This window comes from Lepisma saccharinum, chromosome 19 (assembly GCF_977018435.1).
Source record: "Lepisma saccharinum chromosome 19, izLepSacc3.1, whole genome shotgun sequence".
NCBI lineage: Eukaryota > Metazoa > Arthropoda > Insecta > Zygentoma > Lepismatidae > Lepisma > Lepisma saccharinum.
Genome location: NC_139247.1, coordinates 66,788,483 through 66,812,349, shown reverse-complemented (window position 1 = coordinate 66,812,349; position 23,867 = coordinate 66,788,483). Strand labels below are relative to the sequence as shown.

At 42.4% G+C, this 23,867-nt stretch overlaps 1 protein-coding gene across 1 annotated transcript in view; it reads right to left on the bottom strand.

The window, feature by feature from the left end:
* LOC146002906 (ras-like protein family member 12) overlaps positions 1-23,044 on the bottom strand; it is a 157,165-nt gene extending 134,121 nt beyond the window's left edge. Inside the window, exons 1-2 of the mRNA XM_083141004.1 lie at positions 22,947-23,044; positions 20,302-20,358 (exon numbers count right to left, since the gene is read on the bottom strand). Coding sequence (XP_082997130.1) covers positions 20,302-20,358; positions 22,947-23,028 — 139 coding nt within the window. The 5' untranslated portion in view covers positions 23,029-23,044. The remainder of the gene's footprint in view (positions 1-20,301; positions 20,359-22,946) is intronic.
* Between the last annotated feature and the right edge of the window lie 823 nt (positions 23,045-23,867).

Sequence of the window (23,867 nt, the reverse complement as noted above, 5' to 3'; positions counted from 1 at the left end):
AATGAGTAACTGAAACACGGTTACTTGTAAAAAGTAACTTACCGAACACTGTAAATAACCTGTAGCCTAAGTTCAAAGCAGTGCATACTTAAACTTCCTGGTGCTGTTGTATAGTACTTTGCAATCGCTGACACATTGTACTGTGGGTTGTTGTCATTTCACCTTACGTGATTAATAAGAAATTTATGCCTCTAATACTATTTCTATGGAATTGCTGAACTTGTTACTTGATACTGTTGACGTCTATACAAGTCTTCTAAGTGTTCCAACCACCCCATCACAAGGAGATTTTTTCTGGTATGTGGCAAGAAAAGCTCCATTTGGAAAAACTTCAATCAGCACAAATGTATATTATTTATTCTTACTTCATATTACGTATCTCCGTGAAGAGTATAAAAAAAATTCCATATTGAGATAAAATGCACAAAAAGAAGAAGGTTCTCGAAGAAAATTTGCTAAGTTTGGGAATGCTAATGACTATGATTCTAATATTTTTTTTTAAAATTGAAGACAGTTGAAACTAACTTAGATAGAGTGGAACTTCGATTTTACGTTGTTCAGGGGACCAAGCTGAAAAAACTTAGAATGCGAGAAAATGTAAAACCGAGGAAAATTTGCTATGTTGGGACCACCAATATTGAATGTAAAATGCAGGGAAATGTAAAATCGAGGAACTTGAAATCGGGGGGGGGGGGGTACCACTGCAATTATTATTTGTAGGTTTTAATTAATCTATAAATTTTGGATAGGGAAAATGATTCCCTTTGCCCCCACCAGGTTACGCCTATGCTTACCTTCACACATAGTGAACAGAAATTTTGAATATTATACCTCAAAACATATTGTACTTCAGACTTTGTGCTAAATACATAAGTATTTTTAATAAGATTAACTTTTAATGCATATGATTTTTTTATCACCCTCTCTCTGAACCGCCCATCCCAATTTTTCCATCAAGCATTAGTATCCACCCTGAGATACCTGTATATAAAATTTGGGTGAAATTGAAGGGGGGCATTGCACGAAATTCGCTCTTGAAGTTAGTCATTTATTTTTCTAAAAAAATACATAAAACTACACATAAAATACATGATTATTGATACACTGATCAGAAACCTTATTTAAATGAAAGCTTACACTATCCTGAGCAAAAGAAATCAAACTTGAAGTTTCTACGGCAAACCTGAGAGAAGATACTATAATTTATAACCTAATGCGTGTCAGTCAAAGTGGAGCCGCATGTGGCGTACAGGGAGATTTTTAAAATCGCGTAATTTCTGAACCCCTTGACCAATCTAAAAAAAGTTGTCATTTTTGTAATCAGCATGAAAAGTTCTATAAGTATACCGAATTTCATCAAAATCGGAGATGGTGGGTGACATTTTCACAAAATTCTGGATGATTTGATGGAATGACCCAGCAGCCAAAGTAGTGGAGATTGAGCGCTTCTACGCAATACTTTGTAGGTATCGTCTTTTTTTATCAATTGAATATCAGTTTTTGACATATTTTGACAATTTTTTGTCGATGTTTTAGCGTTTAGCGATGTTTTAGTAAAATTTTTCTTTTTTCTCGTTTTTTCCCCACTCATACTTGGTAGGTATATCACGATCTTACGTGATACAACTTAACCTATCTTTTTTTTCTTACGATTTTTTAATTTTTTTTTACGATCCTAAGTGATATAACTTAACCTATCATTTTTTTTATTTACGCACCGAACTAACCTACAAGGGATTCTGTTTGTTTTAATATTTCAGTATTTTAAGGTTTTTCACAAATTTTATATAACCTAAAATGTGTTGGGTGTTGATTTTTTTTTAGTACGTGGCAATTTTTTTAGGAATTTTTTAAAACTGCTCCGTCACCCTCTCGTTCTTCACGTCGTACGCCAAGGACTTCTCTGCAATGAGGATGACGCTGCATAGGGTATCCTCGGGCAGCGCGTCGTGGAACTCGCACACGATTTTGATGTTGGTGCGATCGTTGACCACCACCTGCTTCCTCTTCGTGGTGTTGATGACGAACATCGGCCTGCGGATTTTGAATTCGCTGGGCGTGTAATACATGTCCACGCTTCCCTCCGTTACCCTCTTGTAAGCGGTGTAAGCTTCGTAAAGTTTGAGGTAATCGTCTTTGGTCACGTCGAGGTTGTAATTCTCGCGCGGGAACACTTCGTTCCTACCGTTCTTCAGATAAACGTTCTTGATCTTGCAGTCGTCGAACTTGCTGGAATCTTTTTCCTGATCGTTATCGCGTCCGGTCTGAAAAAGCACTACGACGAAATCTGGCATGTCGAACTGTATGTTGTTGAACTGCGTCGTCACGTCGAATTCCATGTGACTTCCCGACGCCACCTTCTGCACGCACTGGTAACCGTGAAAGTGAATCGGCACCTGCGGACTTTTCAAGATCTCCGCTTTGTACTTGAGGGCGTAGTTCGTTTCGTATTCCACCACCGGCATTCTCAATTCCATGCTTTGGATGACGCACTTGGCTGCTTCGGGTAGAGTGTTGGCTATCGGCGTGGTGCCGTCCGGACCCAAAGTAGCGTATCGCATCAGTGCGTCGTTGTCGTTGGCCGCTCTTCGAAACGTAACCCTCAGTCCTCCCTTCCACATGATCTCCTTGTAATCGGAGAAGAAACCAGGCAGCAGACGCATGGGAAAGAGCACCGTGTGACTTTTCGTCGATATTTTGGTCCCGGCTTCGAATCCCCCGGCCTGGTAGTACGCTGCGTCCGTTTTGGATAATTTCAACGTTCCCACTGCCGTCGACGTGATGCCTGGATAATCTATTCTGTCGATGACGGTGTTGTGTTTCCTCACCTCCACCTGCGAGAACAGGTGAGGCACGAAGTTGTCCACGAGTATCAAGTTTGCTGCTGCAGGAAACGCGTCTCCGCTTTCCTTCTTCACCACGTCGAATTGAAGGTAGAGGTCCGCTCTGTGAGGATGAACGAACCCATCGCCTACGTCCACGTCGTATTCGATCTCCCTGTTCGCCTCGTTGAGATTGGCGAACGTGCGACGGTTGGGAGGGAAAGATTGCAATTCGTAACTTTCGATTTGCTCCATTTTACATGTATGGTTATTTATTATACGTTGATCTCCACGATGGCCGTCGTAGTGGCACCTGCGAAATCCACCACGTCTCCTTTCTCGTTCGTCACCACCAACTCTATGTCGTCTATGCGGTTGCGACATACTGGAAAATAGATCGGCGAAGAGGGCGTGTAGATGATCGGTTCCATGAACTCGGAACTTGGTTTGAAAGTGGCTATGATTCCCGTCTGCTTGTGACTTCCTAACAATCCGTCCGAAGATTTCGTGATCATACCTTCCGCCACGTTGCAGTGTACGTTCAGAGTCTCTATGGCCAAGAATTTAGGAATATTTGTTGCCGTGTGCTTGATGCCAGCTTCGAGTTTGGTGTCGTTCTCGAAACCTAAAAGTTCTCCCATGGTGCCCAGGTCCACGGTCTCCGTAGCGGATAGGATTTCCACTCTGTGCGTGACCGAATTTTGAGAAAAGTACGTGCCTTTGGGTAATTGAGCTTGCAAAGTGGAAAGATTGTATTGGCCTGGCGTGACGACGATGTGTTCGCTTCCGACGCTAATTTTGTTGTTGTGCTGCGTGACGTTAGGTATGAGGTACATGCTGTAGAATGCACGCAGAGCCACGGATTTAGGATAGACGATGTCGTCGTGCAGCGTGAGTTTCAAGATTGAAGATTCGCTCGTGAGATGGAACACGCCCATCCTAGTGATGCTGTTTGAGGTTCCACAGTGCTTTCTGGAAATCCTCGATCGTAGGGTTATTTATTTTAGAGAGAAACGCGAGCACGGAGAGGCAGAGATGGCCGCAGTTCACGTCTCCGAAATTTTGAATGCGTTCGTCGTTGTAGTATATGGAGGTTTTGTTCGTTTTCAGATAATGAATTAAATTTGTAGGTGGAACGCCTCCGAAAGAATCGAAAACGAATGCTTTATCATTATCGTTTTTGTGGTAACATATCCAATGCGTGCCTGGATTTTCTTGACCGTCCAAGTTGACTACTCCGCATTCTCTTCTTTTGACGGTTGAAGGTAACGAGTCGGACATGAAAACTCCTCTGAAGTGCTTGATTTGTAACGGTTCGATCAGAGATTCAATGTCTCGGTTGGTGAGTGCTTCTGTTTCTTTTTTTTAAACTTTCTCATCACACCCTTGCCTCTTTTCTCCATGGCCAGGTTGTGACGTTTCTGTTCTTCCAACTCGGCCTTGTTCTTCTTCGAGTCGATGACGGTTTTCGCGATGGCGGCACTTCCGCCGGCTAAACTTCCAACGGCCCCCAATGCTGCCAGGATGGCCGGGATGCTGAATATGAAACCTCCGACCTTTTGCTGTTTCCGCGAACGCTGCAATCTTTTCAATTGAGGTGTGCTGAGCAGCAATTTCATTCCGTGTCCTTTCGACAAGCAAGAACGTTTCTTCTCGCGTTGTTTCTTGGTGAGTAACCCATCGAGGGCACCTAGATTTTTAAGATTGGAGTATGGTATCTGGTACACGACACCCTTGGGCTTCATGTTGATGCTCTATGTGTTATTTTCACGGTATGTTATTTATATATATATTCTGAGATTTTTTCTTGTGTAGTTTTTTACGGTATGTTATTTATATATTTTCAAGGCCTCGCAGTCGTTACACAAATTCTATTACGTGCTTCGTTTTCTTGCCAAGAAGTTCCTTTGTCCCCTTGTACACGATTCGAGTTTTGTTCTCGATTAAAATAGATAGCTTCTCATCGGATAACATGTTAGCGTATCGATCTGGTAAAAATAGACTGTATTGTGCGTTGAGCAACAGGCGTACCTTGGGACCATACTGGGTAGAAACGATTGAACCGGAAGTTATCGTGTAAGGTTTGTCGACTTCCAATTCCTGAATTTTTACATACTCGACTGACAAATTTAGCATTTGTTTTAATGCTTGGAGATCACTTATTTTTTCGGTCGTCATATCAAAAAAAATTTCAAAGTGTTAGAGAGAAATTTAATTGTTTTTTCACGATGTGTGTTATTTATATATACCGAAGATTATTTTTTTTCACGATGTGTGTTATTTATATATCAAGTTTTTTTTTTTTTGCGATTTGTATCGTATATATATTATTATTTTTTTTAACAGAGGAAGAAAGTCCGTGCTTCGGAGAACGCGATGATGTGCGTAATGATATTTTTCTTCTCCTGCTCAGACTTGTACCAATCTACTGTGTACCGTCTTCTTCCCTGCATCGCCTCGTGCAATTCATCTAACCTATCGTTTAATTTCTCCCCTGCAGCCGAAAGCAGAATGTTGAGATCACCACACCTCAGGCCGCTGATCTCCCGAAGATGGTCCTTGAGAACTATTTCACAAGGGATGCGAAATTCCGGCGTTGTTCTTGCTATGATTACAAGTTTATTAACATCTCCGTTTACTACTTTTTTGAATATTTTAGATAGTAGCTCGGGTGGCAAATCAGTTATGCAAGCCATGTTGTTTTTTTTTTTTTTTTTACGGTATGTTATTTATATACCCCACCCCAATTTTTGTTTCGTGTTCATGGCGATGGTGGTACCCAGTGCGGCGACCCGTTCACCCAACGATGCGTCTCTGCTCACGAACCTTTCGAAAGCTGCGTGCTCTAACTTTCTGTCTGCTTCGTGACGTGCGTCCAGATCCGTCTGCGTGGTGTTGTAGGCGATGTCGTGATCTTTGCATGCCGCGTCCAACGGATTCACACCCTTGTCTCCTCTTTCCAATCTTTTCTCGAGTTTGGTACCCGGTCCGCAGTACTGGTAGCCAGGTAGATGCATCTCGAAAGGTAACTTGTTGATGATGTCGTTCACGAGTCCCTTTCCTTCGGCCACGTTCCAAAATTTCGGAGGCAGCGTGTTGATGATTTTGATCAGGTAACCTATGCCCTTGTCGTCGTTCACGATGAAGTTGGAAAGTTTCGTGCTGATCATGTCCACGATGCCAACCTTCTCGTTGTAGAAATTACGGTTGCCTGCATTCTCTTCGCCGGCTATCACCAACAATCGGTCCACGAGTTTCCTAACGTCGTCCACCCAAACGAATTCTTTGGGTAACGTGTTGTAGCGTTTGACGCCGCTGCCCGTTTTGACCTGGTTCCAAATCGGTTTGATGAGATTCCTGTACTTCTCGCCGCTGCTCGATTTCACCCTATTCTGCGAGGCGTCGTTGTTCTGGTACAAGGCATCCGTCATGATCAGAATTTCCTTGTAACTCTGGTAATCTTCGTCGGTGTAATCTTTCGGCTGCTTTTTGGCAACGAGTTCCCACAGTCCCACCGTACCCGGATACCTGTTCCAACTGTCCTTGTCGCCTAAATTGACTTTAATGTCGTTGCCTTCGAAGGTCACCTTCGATTTCCCAATCTTCCACACCACACCGCCGCCTTCGCTGGTTTCCATGCTGGGATACAATCCGAACACTTCATCCTTGTCGAATTTCCCCGTGCTCAGGTAGTCTCGTGCCAAAGGACCCAACTCGATTTTATCCGAAGACGACGTGCTACCAATGGCTCGACGTCGTGCCGGTGCATCCTTCAGTTCGAACGGCGTCGAAGGAATGCTCGAAATGGGTGTGGGTACGGCGTAACTTTTAGCTGCGAGCGGTACGAGTTCATTAATCAAATTTTTATTTTGTTCCGTGACACTTTTAATTTCTTTACCTAGACTGCTGATGGCATCGATCACGGGTTGATCCTGACGTTTCTTCTCTTCGTAGAATCCGCGATTCTCGGATTTCCAACCTTTGAAGCGCTTCGCGAGGTAATCGCGAAGCTTGAGATTTTCATCCTCGATTTTTCGTTTCGTCATGACGTTATTTATATACGTCGTTTCTCACAACGTTGCAACGTTTAGAAAATCGTTGATTTTGTTTCTGTATTTTCCATCGTTGGGTTTTCTCGTCATGTCGATCGTCACAAATCCGAAATCGTCACCGTTCCAGCAAGTAGAGCAGCCTTCCGAAAATTGATTGTAGTTCATGTCTCCGCCTACGTAGTCATCGTACGCATGCTTGAGGTTGGTGTGATCTTGACGAAACAAACATATGAAATTGGCGTTGTCGCGCACTAACTGTTTTGGAATTTTGGAAAACGTTTGAGCTAGGTAAAAACAATCCATTCCTTTGTGACGACCTTGCGTGAAAAAGTTGCGAATTTCATTTTGATTTTCCAGGATGGCGTCGTCGAACACAACAACTGAATTTTCACGACAATCGTCGAGTGGTTTTATTTCCGAGGCGAATGTTGCAATGTCCAGACCATCGTACAGTTTCATCAGTTGCTGCTATTTGGATTGCTCCAAACTTTTCGAGAACACGTACAGGTACCTGTTCTTCCAATTTAACCAATTCGGTGCGAGGAGAAAATTGTCCACGAGCAGTGTTGTTTTCCCACACCCCGAAGGACCTACGATCAGACAGCGGATGCTGTCGGGAAGCAACTCGCCGTTCTTTTTCTTCGTTTGACTTTCCGGATCCGGTAGACGCTTCACCACGTTCCACGTACTCACAAGATCACTTCGTCCGCGTCGATCCAACTCTTTTCCGGAAGTCCCAGCCATTTGACAAACAGTTTGTCACCTTTCCTACGCAATACTTTCTCGATGAGGTACGTGTCGGGGTGTTTCGTTTTAGAGAGTTCCTCTTCGTAAAATCTTCCTTTCAAAATCTCGCCGCTACTATCTTTTATTATATACGTGTGTCGGTTTCCAGGTAAAACTCGAACCACGGTAAAAAGTTCCGTGCTCCAATTTTTTGTGAACCCCTTCTCGAAGGTGCGTTTGAATTTGCTGATCCTCACCCGGTCTCCAATTTTGTATTTAGCTTTTTTTGTCGTGGGTGTGTACTTTGGACAGTAAACGGTAGAAATTAAACGCTGCTCGTCGGACTTGGTAACGTCAGCTGGCTTCATGCCTATCGTTCTGTGTACCGTTTCATTATAGGTGTCGACGAGTTCCGGCAGGATGTCGACCCATTTGTAATTTCCCCGAAGCGTGAATCGTTTCCACATGTGTGTTTTCAAAGTTCGATTGAATCTTTCCACGACGCTGGCTTTGACGTGACTGAAAGTCGAATAATGTCGAATCTTGTGTTTTTGAATAAACTTTTGGAATACGGCGTTGTAAAATTCTTTACCCTTGTCTGTTTGCAGAAACCGTGGTCGTCTGCCGCCGCTTTCGCGAAAAATTGTCTTGAATGCTTCCGTGACGCACGTTCCCGTTTTCGCCTTCAAAGGTAGAGCCCATGCGAATTTCGAAAACGTGTCTATGACGGTGAGAAGGTACTTGTTGCCCTTGTTCCATTTATGTATGTTTTTCAAATTGCCGCTGCTCATCTCCACGAGGTCGCTTTGCCAGAGGTCGTCGATGCCCTTGGTTACCACAGCCAAACGTTCGTAGTTACGGCGTGCAGGTTTATGCAATTCTTCGACGATGGCTTGCCTTGACATTTTTTTTGTTTAGAGATTACGTTTCAAGAGAAGCACAAGCGTGATGGGATTCAAAGAGGGCGGCACTTCGCTCGTGTTCTGAATGATCAGCTTATCGCCGGCACTCACGTCGAAAACGGCGAGATCTTCGTCTTCGTGTATTTCATATATGTTGCGCGTTTCGTTCCAACGTGCCAGAGGAATGTTTCCTGCTTTCTGGACACCACGATTCGATATCAAAGTCATGGTGGGAACGCTAGCTTTTCTACCGTGAGACCAGTACGAAAATTCGTTTATCTGAATTGTCCCATCGAGGAGAAACTTGTAGTACGGATGATAAGGATGCAACATGTACAGTTTGTTACCTTCGACGAACGTGGAGATTCTCTGTTGATTGGGTACGCTGTTGATTTCGATGGCTTGCAGAAAATGCAGTTTAGCGAATTTAGTGTCGACGCCGAGCAGATTACTGTGAACTTGTCCGAGTTTATTTTCGATGGGCAGCAAATGCTCGACTATGGTATCCGTTACGGTAGAAAACGACGGTTTGATTTTCACTTCCACGTTCAACTGCTTGTAGTTTTCGTTGAGTTCTTGCAACTTGGCACCGAAAGAGGCCAGCGTCGATTCCTGCGTTGATTCCAGCACTCCAACTTGATCTCTGATGTTGACGACGATGTTCTGAAGGTTCTCGACTTGATTCAATTTCGAGCTCTTCTCGGTAAGATCGTTCACGATGCTTCGCATCTCTGTAAACTGCGTGTGAAGGTCGGCTACGCTCTGGGAAGTGGGCAGCGTCGACACCAGCGAAGCAAGTTCGTCTCGAATCTGTTCCACGTTCGCCGTTTCCGTTTCCAGTCGTTTCAGCATTCGAGATATGTTTCTTTTCAAAGCGTGCAATTCTTTGGAGGTGGGGAGATTGGCCACTTTACTTTCGAGATCGCTCAACGAACTTTTGATGTCGCTCGAATCTGATAGTGCCGTCACCGCCGTTTTCAATTTTTCCAAATCTTCGCTCGAAGGCACGCTCGTTCGTAACGATTCCAAGTCACCCTGTATGTTGTCCAGTACGTGATGAAAATGAGCGAGATTCGTTTCGACGTTTAAATTTTCTAAATATTCGATCTTCTGCTGAACAGTGCTCAACGTGTCTTGAATGCTCGTCAACGCTCTCGCTTCAGCGTGAATATTTTTAATTTCTTCGTTGATCAATTCCAAGGACGCCTGAAGCGTAGCGATGGTGGTTTGAATGTGTTCGAAATCTTGATAGGCCTCCAATTGAATTTTTATGTTCGCGACGCTTTTACCGATGACCTGCAGTTCGTCCGACGATGGTAGGTTCGTCATTGTATCTTCCAAAGTCTGCAACTTGGATTTAATTTCTTCCAACGTGCCGGTGAATTCTTCTTGTAATTTGGAAACGACGACATGCAAGCGTTCTGCGTCTATATCGCTCACGACGGTTTGAAGTTCGGAGAAATTCTTTTCTATTGCGGAAGTTCGTTCTTCGATTTCGAGTTTCAGTTTTTCCAAATCTTCATTTTTCGATTGAAATTGCTGTAATTTGGCCAAATCATTTTGAAGCGAATCCACGCTCAACTGTATATTTTGAACGCTGTCGTAAGAAGGTACGTCGACATAATTTTTTATCAGCGTCTTCAGTTCGGAATCGATTTTCAGAATGGGGTCGAGACATTGCGTTTGGAGCGTAGCGATTTCCGACTCTAAACTTTTGTTTAAGGTTTCCTGCAAAGCGATCAAATCGGTCCTCAACTTCTTAACTCGAATGTCCAACATGAGAATCTCTTCTGCGTGGTCTACACGCTTGGTGTTGCCGAAAATGTCGTTAGGCATTTTTGGTTAACGGTTATTTATAATAGGATAGACGATTCGTAATTCTACGAAGAGAGGAATAAGTTTGTCGTAATCTCCGAGGAGTTCCATGTAAAAATAATCTCCTGCAGACACATCGTACGTAATGTTAGAAAGCATCTTGTCGTGCTTGATTCGAAAAATGTTCTTGCCGGTAGAAATTTTGATTTCGCCTGCGTTCTCCGGATTCACGGTGATTTGAAGTTTCCCGTCGATCGGAATTTCGTAAAAATGTAAATTGTTGTTGAAAATGTAAAAAGTTTTGCCGACGTCTTCATCCAATTTCGTCCAAATGCTGTTGAGGTGAATGATCAACAGACCGTTGAGTTTAGGTAACACAGAAGGTAAGACTTCATGATCTGGTATGGACGGTGCAGTTTCCATGATGATCTGTTTTTTGAAACCGAACAAGTTCATAGGCATGCTGGTTATTTAAGGATACGGTCAAAGTTTTATTTTGTAATGACAGTCAAAGTGTTTGTTTTTTTTTACTGAGTAACAAAATGATTTTTTTTTTTTTTGTTTTGTTTTTATGAATTTTCTGTTGAAGATGGGCATATGTTGCAGGTTTTGCTTTCTGCTAAGCGATAGTGCCCCCACGGCAGTGTGTGAATTCCGCACTTCAGGATGCACCTCTTATCATCGCGCGCATCCAAAGCAATCTTCCTGACAATGTTGGTTGTCAATTTATGGTTGACGCTCTGGATTCGATACTCTTTTCGTAGTACAGGTGAGCGAGTTTTCAGGCATTCAACATAATCCTCGAATGCGAGATGCTTTTGTACAACCTGCCTACCTACACCCTTGGCCTTCTTGGGGACAGATCCCCCGGCCCGAATTGCATAGGCTTTGGCCCGAAGTCCAGCAAACTCAAGAATAACATCCCCGTCCTTCTCGTCCTTGAGTTTACCGGGCACTTTTTTTGTTTCGGGGCAGGATGCCGTACTGGTTCGGCTGGGGATAGCCTGATGTGTCGAAAAGCTCGATGAAAGGTGGAATCGACGCTATATCCTTATATGCATCAACTGTGCGAACATGGTAGACCAAGCTGTCCGTATCTGTATATAAAAGAGAAATGCCACGATCATAATGTTTGCACATTGTACCATAATGTGTCTCAAACATATGCAACTTGCTCAAGTCCAGAATAGTAGCACCAACATAAATTGGCTTTGTCAGGCGCACCACCGGTTTATCCATGTGGACCAGAGCCAACTGCTTATTATAAATAGTCCTTGATTTAAAGAACGGGCTTGCAACCAGCTTACGACATCGCTTCGCATTGGTAACCAGCCTAACGTCCACGCGATTTCTCACGTTCTCCATCGTTTTACCGAACACAGCATTATTCATCAGCTTGAAGAAGTTTTTGTCAAGCTCCGAGGTTGCAGCGATGCGGTGTTCGGTATTGGCTTTGATGTAGGGTACTAACCAGTTACTGTGCTCGAACCTGAGGATGCGATGAATTTTACCAATTGTAACACCTTGCCTCATCAACCAAGCAAGATTCAGGTAATGTAGCACATACCTCTCTTTGGGCTCAACATCCATGATAAGCTTGGGTTGATTCGAGTTAGGTAAACGCTTAAATTCTGGAGCAGGTGGTAACTCGCTGAATACATCATGGAGGTTCTCAGAGAATTTGATGTCCACCTCGGCAAAATATCCGTATGTACAATCTTCGAAATTTTTCATGTCAAAATCCGAAGGATTAACCCACTCGAATCCCTTGTACGGAAGTTTCTGCATCATGGAAAATCCATACAGGTTGTTTACATCTGTGTGGAGGATGTAGCTTGTTGTTTTAGAGGGATCGTAACCGGTGGCCATGTATTGATTGTTAGCACGTGCATAGCGTTGCGTCACCTGGACCATACCGCCTCGGATGCCTCGTTCCAAAAAAAGTAACTTTTCCACATCATTAAGAAGCTGGAGTTTAATCCTGGTCGTGAGCAGCATGGCCGACCATGCCAGTCCGGGGAGGCTGTAGAAGTAGGCAGGGTCTAGGTGGTAGATGTTTATTGCTGTCGCGCGAAACGCCTGCAAAACGTCCGCGAGGAGCGTCACGTCAAGCTTTAAATATGCATCGTGATAATCCCCAAAATTTCGACAACCTAACTCTTTCCACATGGACTGGGCGTGCTGGTATTCCTCATCTGTTATGTTAGAGCCTCTCAGCCGACTGTAGAATTTATCCTGTGGAGGGAGCGATGTTTCCTTGAACTTGTCGGGGTCCGTTACGTACTCGTAGGGGTAGACCCCCTTACGTCTGATGAGCCCAACATCCAAGTTTGGAAAACTAGCTGCAGTGATAGTCAGCTGCTCGTCCCTAAGCTTGCCTGCAAGAGCATCAAGGCTTGCATGGAGGAAACGCAGCGAGTCAAGAAACCGAAGCTCGATAGTTGCTTCCAATTCGGGGATAGACACCCACTTACTCACGCTAATGTAGCGCTCCTCGTTCTGTGCTAAGACCCTGATACGACTATCATCGTAGCCGAGATGGGGTACCAAGTGATGAAAATCGTATCCCGAGCCGTTGTGAAAGAAGATGGGAATAAAGCGCGGGTCCCTAGCTTTTAAGTTGCACGTGTTGCACCACGGACCGATGTAGCTACCAGTACCATAATGGTCGTGGTGGTGTACTTTACTGTTATCGTCGGTGAAGACCAAGTTGCAAACAGGGCAGTTGGTTGCCTCCTCGTGCCTACGCTTATTCTTAGGAGAAAGTCGTCGCATGCGCTTGGGGGACAGCAACACTTTTCCTATTTTTTGGGCCTCCTCTACCATCCTCTGCAAGAAGTGCTTGACCGGGTCGGGACCGCGATAGACATACGGCTCGGGGGTAACACGTCGGTCTCGCCACACCACAACGTAGGCGTAACTCGAGGCCTCGTGGAGTTGGTAAGGGGTGGTGGAAGAAACTTCGGGATCGGGATAGCAGGTGGAGAGGGGTTCGAGGAAGGCTTCGAAGTCTGCTACAATGATGGCAGGATGCTTTGCCATGGCGCTATGCATGCTAAATTTTTCTGTCGCATCAGGATTGGGTAGAATAGTTCGTGCAGGTTTGTTGGTACTGCAGTATAGCATGTGGCGAGCGAGCTTCTCGGCAGCGATGTTTTCTCCTTGTAAGCTCTGGTGTTTTTGTTGTTGGTTGTCAAAAGTGATCAGACACCTTCGACAAACTTCTATGCTACCATGATGCTTGCTTTTTTGACTCGACACCAACCGGGAGAGCGAGCGAATAAGGGCGTAGTGGTGTTGTGTCTCATTCTTCATGAGCAGGAGGTTGACTTCTCGTGCCTCGTTGTTGTTGCTCACGTTGCTCACCCGGATGGGGTAGACCTCATTTTTGTTCTCGGTGAAACCGTAAATGTTTATGGCTAATTGTAAGTTGCGAGCACGTGCCTCAAACTTGCCAACATCCGAAAGCGCCACGGGGCAATCTATTCCCACCATTGCATCCTCCAACTCCGACTCGTACTGCATGTAGTGGGTAACGCGACGCGGTTGTTTTTTCCAGTCGACGGGGTGCAACGCTGCCAGCACCGACCAGACGAAGCACTTGTTATCCCTGTTCTGAATATTCAGAACAGCCTTCTTTGCTGCAACATCTGGTGGTAGAGCGACGTAACTAGACCCGGACATTGGTGCAAACTGACTAAAAGTAACACACAATTTATGGGGTTCTCCGCACAGCGAACTGCCCGAGCCTGTGGCCTCGTGCTCCTCCTGTTTAACAAGCAGCTCTTCGGTAAACTTGTCGTAAATTTCCCCAATGCTGTCACCATCCGCCAGATGCAGCGTTTTTGCTTTCGTTGCATGAAAGAAAGTGTATCTTTCATCGGTCGGCTTCTTGTATGTGCAACATAGCGTACCGTAGAATTTAGTGGAGGAGTGCGTAGCCAGTGCATTACTAAGAATAGAAACTATCTCTGCTCGCTTCTCCTCTAAAAAGCTACGAACATCGCAAGAGCCGTCCGACAATCGGACATAATCTTCTAATATTCCTCCGAAAGCAGACCGGTCTGCTTTCATCGCAGGCTTGACGCGTTTGGCGGGTGGTGGCGAGTCGGCTACCGCTTTCCTCTTGGTCGAGCTGGTCGACGGTTGTGGAACAGGTGCTCCGACGACGACTTTGCATGTTGTGATATGCCTTTTCAGATGACCAATAGTAATATGTTTGTCGCACCTGGGACATGGTTCGGTGGCAGCCAAATGCTTGCCTGGCACGCAGGTGCGACAATGTCTTGCAAAATGTTGGCTTGACATGGTTCTCTTGCACACAGGGCAACTTTTCATGGAGCGCATTTTTTTCCTTTTTTTCGGGGTATGTTTATTTATATGTGATCTGTTGGTGGTAGAGTGTTTACAAGACAAAAATGCCTTATGAGGAAAATTTTGTAAGCTAATTCTAATTAGTGTTAGTTTGAGGGATTATTTATATATGGGTGGTGTTGTCTTCCTCAAATATGTGCTTTAATCAGCCCTATAAAAAAAATAAAAAAAAATATATAAGAAAAATATGATTGTAGATAGAAAAAACACAATAAATATTGTATGCATGTGTAATTCTATTTAGCTTATTTTTGCTAGACACGAAACTTCTTCAGATTTTATTGCCTACTAGTATATTTTTCTACCAATCTAGTAGAGGTGTGAAACTATGAAAATGTTCTTGTTTAAGCACTAATCATTATGTTTCCAATAGGACTCCTATGGGGCGTAAAACCTTGTAACTTTGCTCTATGTATATACTAGTGCTTTTCCAACATATTCACAAAACCTTAGAACCTTCACAGACAAAAAAATAAAATTTCCCCCTGTGTACATGTATAATTCGAATCCCACTGTAGGTCCAGTTTCGATTAGCCTTACTGTGCATAAAACAACAAATCCAGCCCAGAGTATCAACACATTCAAAAAGATAAAATTTCTCCTGTACACTTGTATAATTTTAATCTCCAAGTTCGATACCCGGCGGAGGTGGTTCGGATCCCACTGTAGGTCCAGTTTCGATTAGCCTTACTGTGCATAAAACAACAAATCCAGCCCAGAGTATCAACACATTCAAAAAGATAAAGTTTCTCCTGTACACTTGTATAATTTTAATCTCCAAGTTCGATACCCGGCGGAGGTGGTTCGGATCCCACTGTAGGTCCAGTTTCGATTAGCCTTACTGTGCATAAAACAACAAATCCAGCCCAGAGTATCAACACATTCAAAAAGATAAAGTTTCTCCTGTACACTTGTATAATTTTAATCTCCAAGTTCGATACCCGGCGGAGGTGGTTCGGATCCCACTGTAGGTCCAGTTTCGATTAGCCTTACTGTGCATAAAACAACAAATCCAGCCCAGAGTATCAACACATTCAAAAAGATAAAGTTTCTCCTGTACACTTGTATAATTTTAATCTCCAAGTTCGATACCCGGCGGAGGTGGTTCGGATCCCACTGTAGGTCCAGTTTCGATTAGCCTTACTGTGCATAAAACAACAAATCCAGCCCAGAGTATCAACACATTCAAAAAAATAAAGTTTCTCCTGTACACTTGTATAATTTTAATCTCCAAGTTCGATACCCGGCGGAGGTGGTTCGGATCCCACTGTAGGTCCAGTTTCGATTAGCCTTACTGTGCATAAAACAACAAATCCAGCCCAGAGTATCAACACATTCAAAAAAATAAAGTTTCTCCTGTACACTTGTATAATTTTAATCTCCAAGTTCGATACCCGGCGGAGGTGGTTCGGATCCCACTGTAGGTCCAGTTTCGATTAGCCTTACTGTGCATAAAACAACAAATCCAGCCCAGAGTATCAACACATTCAAAAAAATAAAGTTTCTCCTGTACACTTGTATAATTTTAATCTCCAAGTTCGATACCCGGCGAAGGTGGTTCGGATCCCACTGTAGGTCCAGTTTCGATTAGCCTTACTGTGCATAAAACAACAAATCCAGCCCAGAGTATCAACACATTCAAAAAAATAAAGTTTCTCCTGTACACTTGTATAATTTTAATCTCCAAGTTCGATACCCGGCGGAGGTGGTTCGGATCCCACTGTAGGTCCAGTTTCGATTAGCCTTACTGTGCATAAAGTAGACTTAAAACAACAAATCCAATCCAGAGTACACGCGTCAATACCATCCACCATGAGTAAACTAACATAATCATAATTATCGTCCCTCCCCTCCCTCCGATTGTTACCTCGCTTTTATGTTATTCGCGATGAAGAATAGTTTTTTCAAGCGCACGTTATGTATGCTCATATTTTTGTTTTGTTTATCGTAAATTTCGATGTTTAATCAAAACAACACTTCCTGTTCACTAACGCCACTCGAAATTATTATTATTAACACACACACACATGCAAGAGAAATAACAAGAAACAAAACTTACCTACAAAAGGCTGCTAGCAATTTAACACTCACAAATGGTAGTATAATCGCGTACAGTCGCAAAAACTTCACTGTTCTGTCCAAAAGCTTTCACACTACTGTGTTTGATTTGACCTACATCCACACCACAGAAACAAAAGTCATCTGGCCTCTCCCCTTTCAGCGTGAACTTTGGGAGTGGCGCGAATTCCACGCCGGAACAAACGTCCCGCCTGGCACAAAAGTTGATGTTTATCGCGGCGTCACAAATCCCACACCAGCTGCATGGAAGTAGATATTCACGTGTATTTTTCACAGGACACGCTAAACGCTACGTGTATCTGCAAGATTATGGCCTTGCATAAAAAAATCAAAGAATTTAAAAACAATAAAACTTTACCGCCGGGCAAACTGCTCGAAATAGACGCCAAACAGAACACGGCTAAATTAATGATGAATAGCATGTACGGGCAAATGTACGAATTGAAAGACATCCCCGAAGAGATTCGCCCCCACGTCAATCAATTTTACGTTCGAAGGCCATTAGAAAACTTTTACATTTTTGGTTGGGCACCACGCACTCCTGGCGAGGTTATAGGGGCCAGGCATCCTAAAAACAACAATTATTATTATTTGTTTGTTTGCTTGCGTCACAAGACACGCATGTGTGTGTGTGTGTGTGTGTGTGTGTGTGTGGCACGTCGTTCCCCCGAGAGAGGTAGGTTTACAAAGGTCACGATCTACGAACATTGCCGGAGTTGGAAAATTACGATAAGGTGCATTCGCTCATTACTCCCCCCCCCCCCAGCTATAGGTCTCTCTCTCTCTCTCTAGCCCTTGCCAAGTAAAAAAAAAAAGGGTGTAGGTAGGAGTTGGCAACACTGCGAGAAAATGGAGCTCATGCCTTACAAGAGGAAACCATTAAGGCGAGCTCCACCGAGCTCCAATTGGTGTTTGTCAATTCTCTATTTAGGTCTACTAGCCAATCAGAAACCTGTTTTGTACCAGCTCTCAAAACTGAGAGTAAGATCTTCTAGGGCACAGAGAAGTAACAATTTTACTATGTCCATGGGTGTCGAGAAGGGAGGGGGGTCGAAACTGTCAATCGACTCCCCCCATGGAAATTGGCATCGTTCTATCCAAGTTACAAAAAACAGAAACATTATATTTCCATTGTTAATAACATGAAAACAATAACAATTACCTAATAATGATGAAGACTTAGTTGGGTAGGCCATGTGGCACGAATGGGAGAGGAAAGAAGAGTTTACAGGATTCTTGTTGGGAAACCTGATGGTAAGTGACCTGTAGAAAGGCCAAGACGTAGATGGAGGGATGACGTTGAGGAAATTGGTAAGGATGGAAAAGATCTTGCCCACGAAGGCTTGTGTTGCTGCAGCCATAAACCTTCGGGTTTGAGAAAGCGTGAGAGTGAGTGAGTTAGTTAATTCGAAATTCTGGATGGGTATGAAAACTGAAAATCCAAATATACATAACAATCTTCTGCTCATCTAATTTTTGCACCTAATAATCGTATCGTCCACACAAGAGGCTTTCTTGATTGGTTTGTTTGTGCTCCTCCAGGTTCGACGACCTAAAGAGGGAAAACTGCTACTTTAGGAACAGTCACGTGCCGAAGCTGACCTAGAATCCATTTTTTACATTTTTTTTCCCCCGCCGTTTGTCACTTGCCAGGAGATCGAAATGGAAAGGAAATTGAGCGACGGTGGGCGAGGAAGACAAGGAAGTGGAGTTTCAGAAAAGACACTGATCTTCATGAATATGTATGGAGTGTCTCCGGCTATTGGAAGTTCAAAGAATACACAGTGGACGAGAGTTTTTTGAACCTAGAGGCGTTACGGCGGTGTTAAAATTTATTACACAAGTATTCGTTACAGGATAATGTATCTGATCTTAGAACGTTCACTTGCTGTTAGTGATGAGTCTCCATGTCTACTCTATGTCTGCATTTCTTCTTTATCTCCCGTATCTTTCTATCTATCTCTGACTTTTCTCTACTCTCTCCATACCCTTTATTCATTTGTCTCTATTCTTGCTTATTTTTCTGTTTGTCTCCCAATTTATCATTTTCTTATTTTTCCCTCTTTTCTTTTCTCTTCCTTTCCCTCCGTGCTTCTCTCTTTTCCGCTCTTCCTTTCTCTCCCTTCTCGCTCCCATTTCTATCTTTCTCTGTCTTTCTTACCTTTCTCTCCCTTCTTGCGCTCTCTTTCTCACCTTTTCTGTTTCTCATTCTCCCTTCTTGCTCTCAATCTTTCTCCCCTCTCCCTTTCTTCCTCTTCCTTCTCGTTCTCTTTCTTCCCTTCTTGGTCTCTCTCTTTCTCTCACTTCTTGGTCTCTCTCTTTCTCTCACTTTTGCTCTCTCTCTCTCTTTCTCTCCCTTTCTCTTTCCTAACTTAATCTAAAAACATAAAGAGAGGTTCCTTATTATTACATATTATGTATTATATTAAATTAAATTATAATTAGAAATTATCTCACGAAAATTTCCTCCTCTTTATATTTTTTTATCACCCTCTCTCTTTCTCTTCCCTCTCGCTCTCCTTCTCCCCTCTCTCTTTCTCTACCTTCTCGCTCTTTCTTCCCCTATCTCCTTCTCTTCCATCTCACTCTCTCTCTCCCCTCTCTTTTTCTCTGTGTCTCTTCCACTCTCTCTTTCTCCTCCTATCTCTCACTCTTCCTCCCACCTATCTCTGTGTAAAAAATGATGTTAAAGGCTACAGAGATTGGTCCCAGGAAGTCCACGCCAAATTTTAGTCAACTTTAACCTCAATGATTTTAAAATTGAACAGATAAGTGGTTGTGATGAACACCATTGTAACACCACTGAGGGTAATGGTTGACCAATATGTTCTGTAGACTTAGTGTGACCATTGACTGACTGTATCCGTTTTGCAACAGGTTTTTTTTCAGTGTATCATTCATTTCACTCATCTCTGTCATTTCTTATGTCCTTTCTATTTGTTACTCCAAATTTAACATTATCTTCTCTCTCCCTCCCTCTTTGTTTGTCTCCCCATCTTCTCTTTCTCGGATTCAGTCTTGCCTCTATAAAATCGTTTCCCATAAGTGTACCTTGTCATAGTGAGATTGCACAGGCTAGTAAATAGTTTTGTGTGTGCCTGAACTATTCCAAGAACCCCTTGAATGGAACAGCCACTGAACCGTGGATTGCCCTTTCATAAGATCATCATTCATCGTCACGATTAGCATAAAGACATGGAAGGCACGCCCTATATGCTAGCAGTAATACTTTCATTATGCTTAACTTTTGTATCTCCTGATTTGAATGCTTTTAGGTGAAATATTAATGTAAAGGTAACAACTGATAAAGTCAAATGTAAGCTAGTAATTGTTGAGTGCCAGAACAGACATATTCCTCAACACCATTAGAAACAAGGAATAATAGGATGCGGGGGGAATTAGCTAATTCAGCTTTTTCCAGAATCTTCGAGAAATCACGATGAGTGTCAAGCATTCGACCAATGGCCCTTCGTTTGAAGAAGTGACTACCTTAACACAAAAACTATAGGAATTAAGATTGCAAACACTCACCTAAGTCCGGATCATATTCATTTATGAACCTCCTTGTTATGTATTTCACTGTAAGAGCTGTAAAGACAATAAAAAATATGGAATAAATATTAGATAGATTACACATTTAACAAGAAGTCATCATCTTCAATATTAGATTGTCAGAGGTTATCCTTTTTTAGCAATTAAAATACTTTTATTGCACACGTGCGCCACAACAGCGACGGGTAGTAACTAGTGCGCAGAAGTGACACTTTCACTTCATTGTGCGCATGACGTAATGCTGGCTAATTTAATAATTAATAATAATTAATTTAATGTATCAATGAAATGTGAAACGCCAGTGTTGCAATATGCAGGATTTAAACACATGAAACGCATATTTTTAGTAGAATAACACACACAAAATGCTTAACTATTTTCAAGTATATATTATAAATTAAATATTATGATAAATATTTTAGCAACTATTTGCCTTATTCTATGTATTAGTTTTCAACACAACTGAGTAACTCTCATATCAATTGTCGTGGATGAGTTCATATCTGTGAATGACATCATCGGAACAAAAAGGCACTGTATAGTTCTAATACAGCTGTCAATAATTGAACGCTTTTCTCAAAACTATCAGTTACCAAGGGAATATTAGGAACACGACTTAGTCACGTGCTAAATGTTTCTATTCTTGAACTCAAATGCACAAGGTCACCTTCAAAAAGGATGCAACAATGAAATTCTTTCTCTTGCCAAACAATCCAACAGGTTCTGTAGCTGCTTTGTTTGATTCGAGTCTCTGCTGTCTGTTCCATGAGATAAACACGTCAGAGTTCTTCCTTGCTTATCTCTAGGTTAGTGGCGGTGTATTTTTGAATTCAAGAATTCACTTCCTCCTTCTTTTTCTTTAGTTTTGGAACTGGCGGTAGATGTCATTCATGTCACTTTACATCCGCATGTCATGTTATGTTTTATACTTCCTGAACACCAGGTGGCACAGGCAAAGCACAATAGTGGCATATTATTGTATTTATTATTGTTGAGTACCATTTCCAGAAATCTTTATTGTCATACTATTTCACGCGCTGGATCTAATAGTAACTAGTATATTGAAGTAAGGTTTGCTTGGATAGGGTTCATGAGGCCTCTTCTATGCTGTTCTATACTATAAAGAGATGGTATACAAGGTGCCCCAGAAGTCTTTTCCTGATTACAAACTTTATTCATATCCGCTATATACAAGGTAGAGATGTGAAAGTGGTGCCAAAATGTTGGAAAACTAATAAAGTTTTTTTGTTGCAGGTTTGAGTAACGTGGCTGTAGTGTAGCAGTGTCAGTGCCCAGGAAACCGGAAATGTTCACAAATCAAAAAAAAGCTCAGCATGTCCTCTGGTATCACGAGACCCGGTCACCAATAACAGTGCAGAGGAACTTGAATTCTTTCGTCTAGAATATCTGACATCAATAAGTTGGTATTAAAAAAATGGAATTTATCTTCATTCCCAAATCCTGTCAAGTCCAAGAAACATTGTATGGAAAGATGCCACCCGATGTCAAGCGCATTAATTCCGGATTTCTTGGCACTGACACTACTACACTACAGCAACATTACTGAAACCTGCAACAAATAAACTTGGTTAGTTGTCCAACATTTTGGCACCACTTTCACATCTCTACCTTGTATATAGCGGATGTGAATAAAGTTTGTAATCAGGGAAAGACTTCTGGGGTACCCGATATGTTTTCTTTGTACGCCAGTCCCCAGGTCTTTTAAGGAGAGGGGATTGAAAAATGTGGAACAAAGAGAAACCCGAAATACTGCTGGAGTATTACATGAGACCAGTACAATGGTAGTATTGTAACTAAATATACTATGGAGCTGGTTAGGCAAGGCTAATTGTAGGTGGCAGCACGATAGTTATCTTTGCGCTTCGGACAGAGGAAATATCCAAACTCAAAAAAGTGTTAAAATTTGCATTGTATTTACGTCAATTGCAATTTTCACAAGTTTAGTGCTTTATCATTGTGAGTTGGTTTACTAAAGAAAAATAGACATAATATTTCCGTACAATTGTACTTCTAGTTTCATAGTTCTTGGTAATAACTGACTATATTTAAACATTAGTGAGAAGAAGAGTTAGTTAAATAAAGTGCATCTTCGGTTTCAGATTTCGCTATCTCTAGACTAATTTTTTACAGGAATTATTTTGCAAGGGTTTGAAAATACAAGGAGAAAATATCCGCTTGACACAAAGGAACCGTGTTACATTAAATTAATGTGCATACTACACTTAATACATGTTTTTAATATTATTATTATTCGGGGAGTTTCTCAGATTCCAACAGCCGGTGTTGAATTGCATGTACTTGCAATCCGAAAAAGCATGAAACGCATGTTTCTTCGGTCTGAAGTCTCCCTTTTGTACAGTGAGGGACACTTCTGGGTTGTAACAATCCCATTAACTTTCAATGTGATCGTTACAACCCACAAGTGTCAATGAGTGTACGTGGCAAATCATTTTGCACGGTGTTGTAAAATAAACGTGGTTTCCTGAATGAAATATGGACGAATAGCACATTTCGAATCATCGACACCCTTGAGAGTTTTAGTACACGCCGAATATTATTCGCGTTTTGTTTGTTAGTATTCGCTTGGTGGAGATATACTGCACCTGATTTCCCACTCCCAAGGGCCCCGACCAAGGCAATGTTGACTTCGACGGGTGCAGAGTTGCTATTCCTGTGCGAATTCATCACGTCCTCACCAACCGCGCACTCGACGGAAACTGCTCGGTCTCTGGCAGGACTCCAGGCAAAGACTGAAATAACGGGTCTCCTACACCTTGCTTCCTGGGATTATTAATAACGAACTGCATCTATCAGTCCCCTCTACGAGGGACAGGAACAGTTAATCCTTTCGGTGCGTTGGTGCAGGTACTGCTAGCTGTACGCTCTGTTCTTGAGTTTCGTCAAGTAAATTGTTCGTTCCATACATCTGTTTTTCTTTCTTTCTGCTTGCTCGGTGGCCAAGCGCCCACTGAGACGCGGCAACAGAATCCAAAAGACGCAAAAAAAAAAAAACTAAAAAAAAACTAAAAACGAAAAAAATGACGTATAAATGTGATCTAAATTAATTAATACCTTCCGTTTTAATTACATATTTAATCAATAATAAAATAAAAAAATTCTGGTGGTATGGAACACACAGTGCGAAAAAACTATATGAATGAAATGCATCTTCTTTCAGACATTATATATTTTTTAGATTAACATAATTTGAAAAATCATATTTGAAGAATCATATTTGGCCTAACCACACTAGGGTTACACGAAATAGGAATTCGTAAACCTTACCTTAGTTGGCATTGCAGTATATCACAATAGTCAACTCCAGCGCGATCTTGCAGACAAGTTACGGTTAAAGGACCTTGTACCGTACCTGCTTCTGTCGACCAAAAGTGTTTTTCTCTCGTTTCAGGGATGGTTCAAATATATTTATTTATTATTTTTTTTTCTATTTCTTATAACACCATTAAGCCTTGTTTCCATGATTATGAAAAAACTAAATGCTGACCAAGGCAGTAATTTTATTT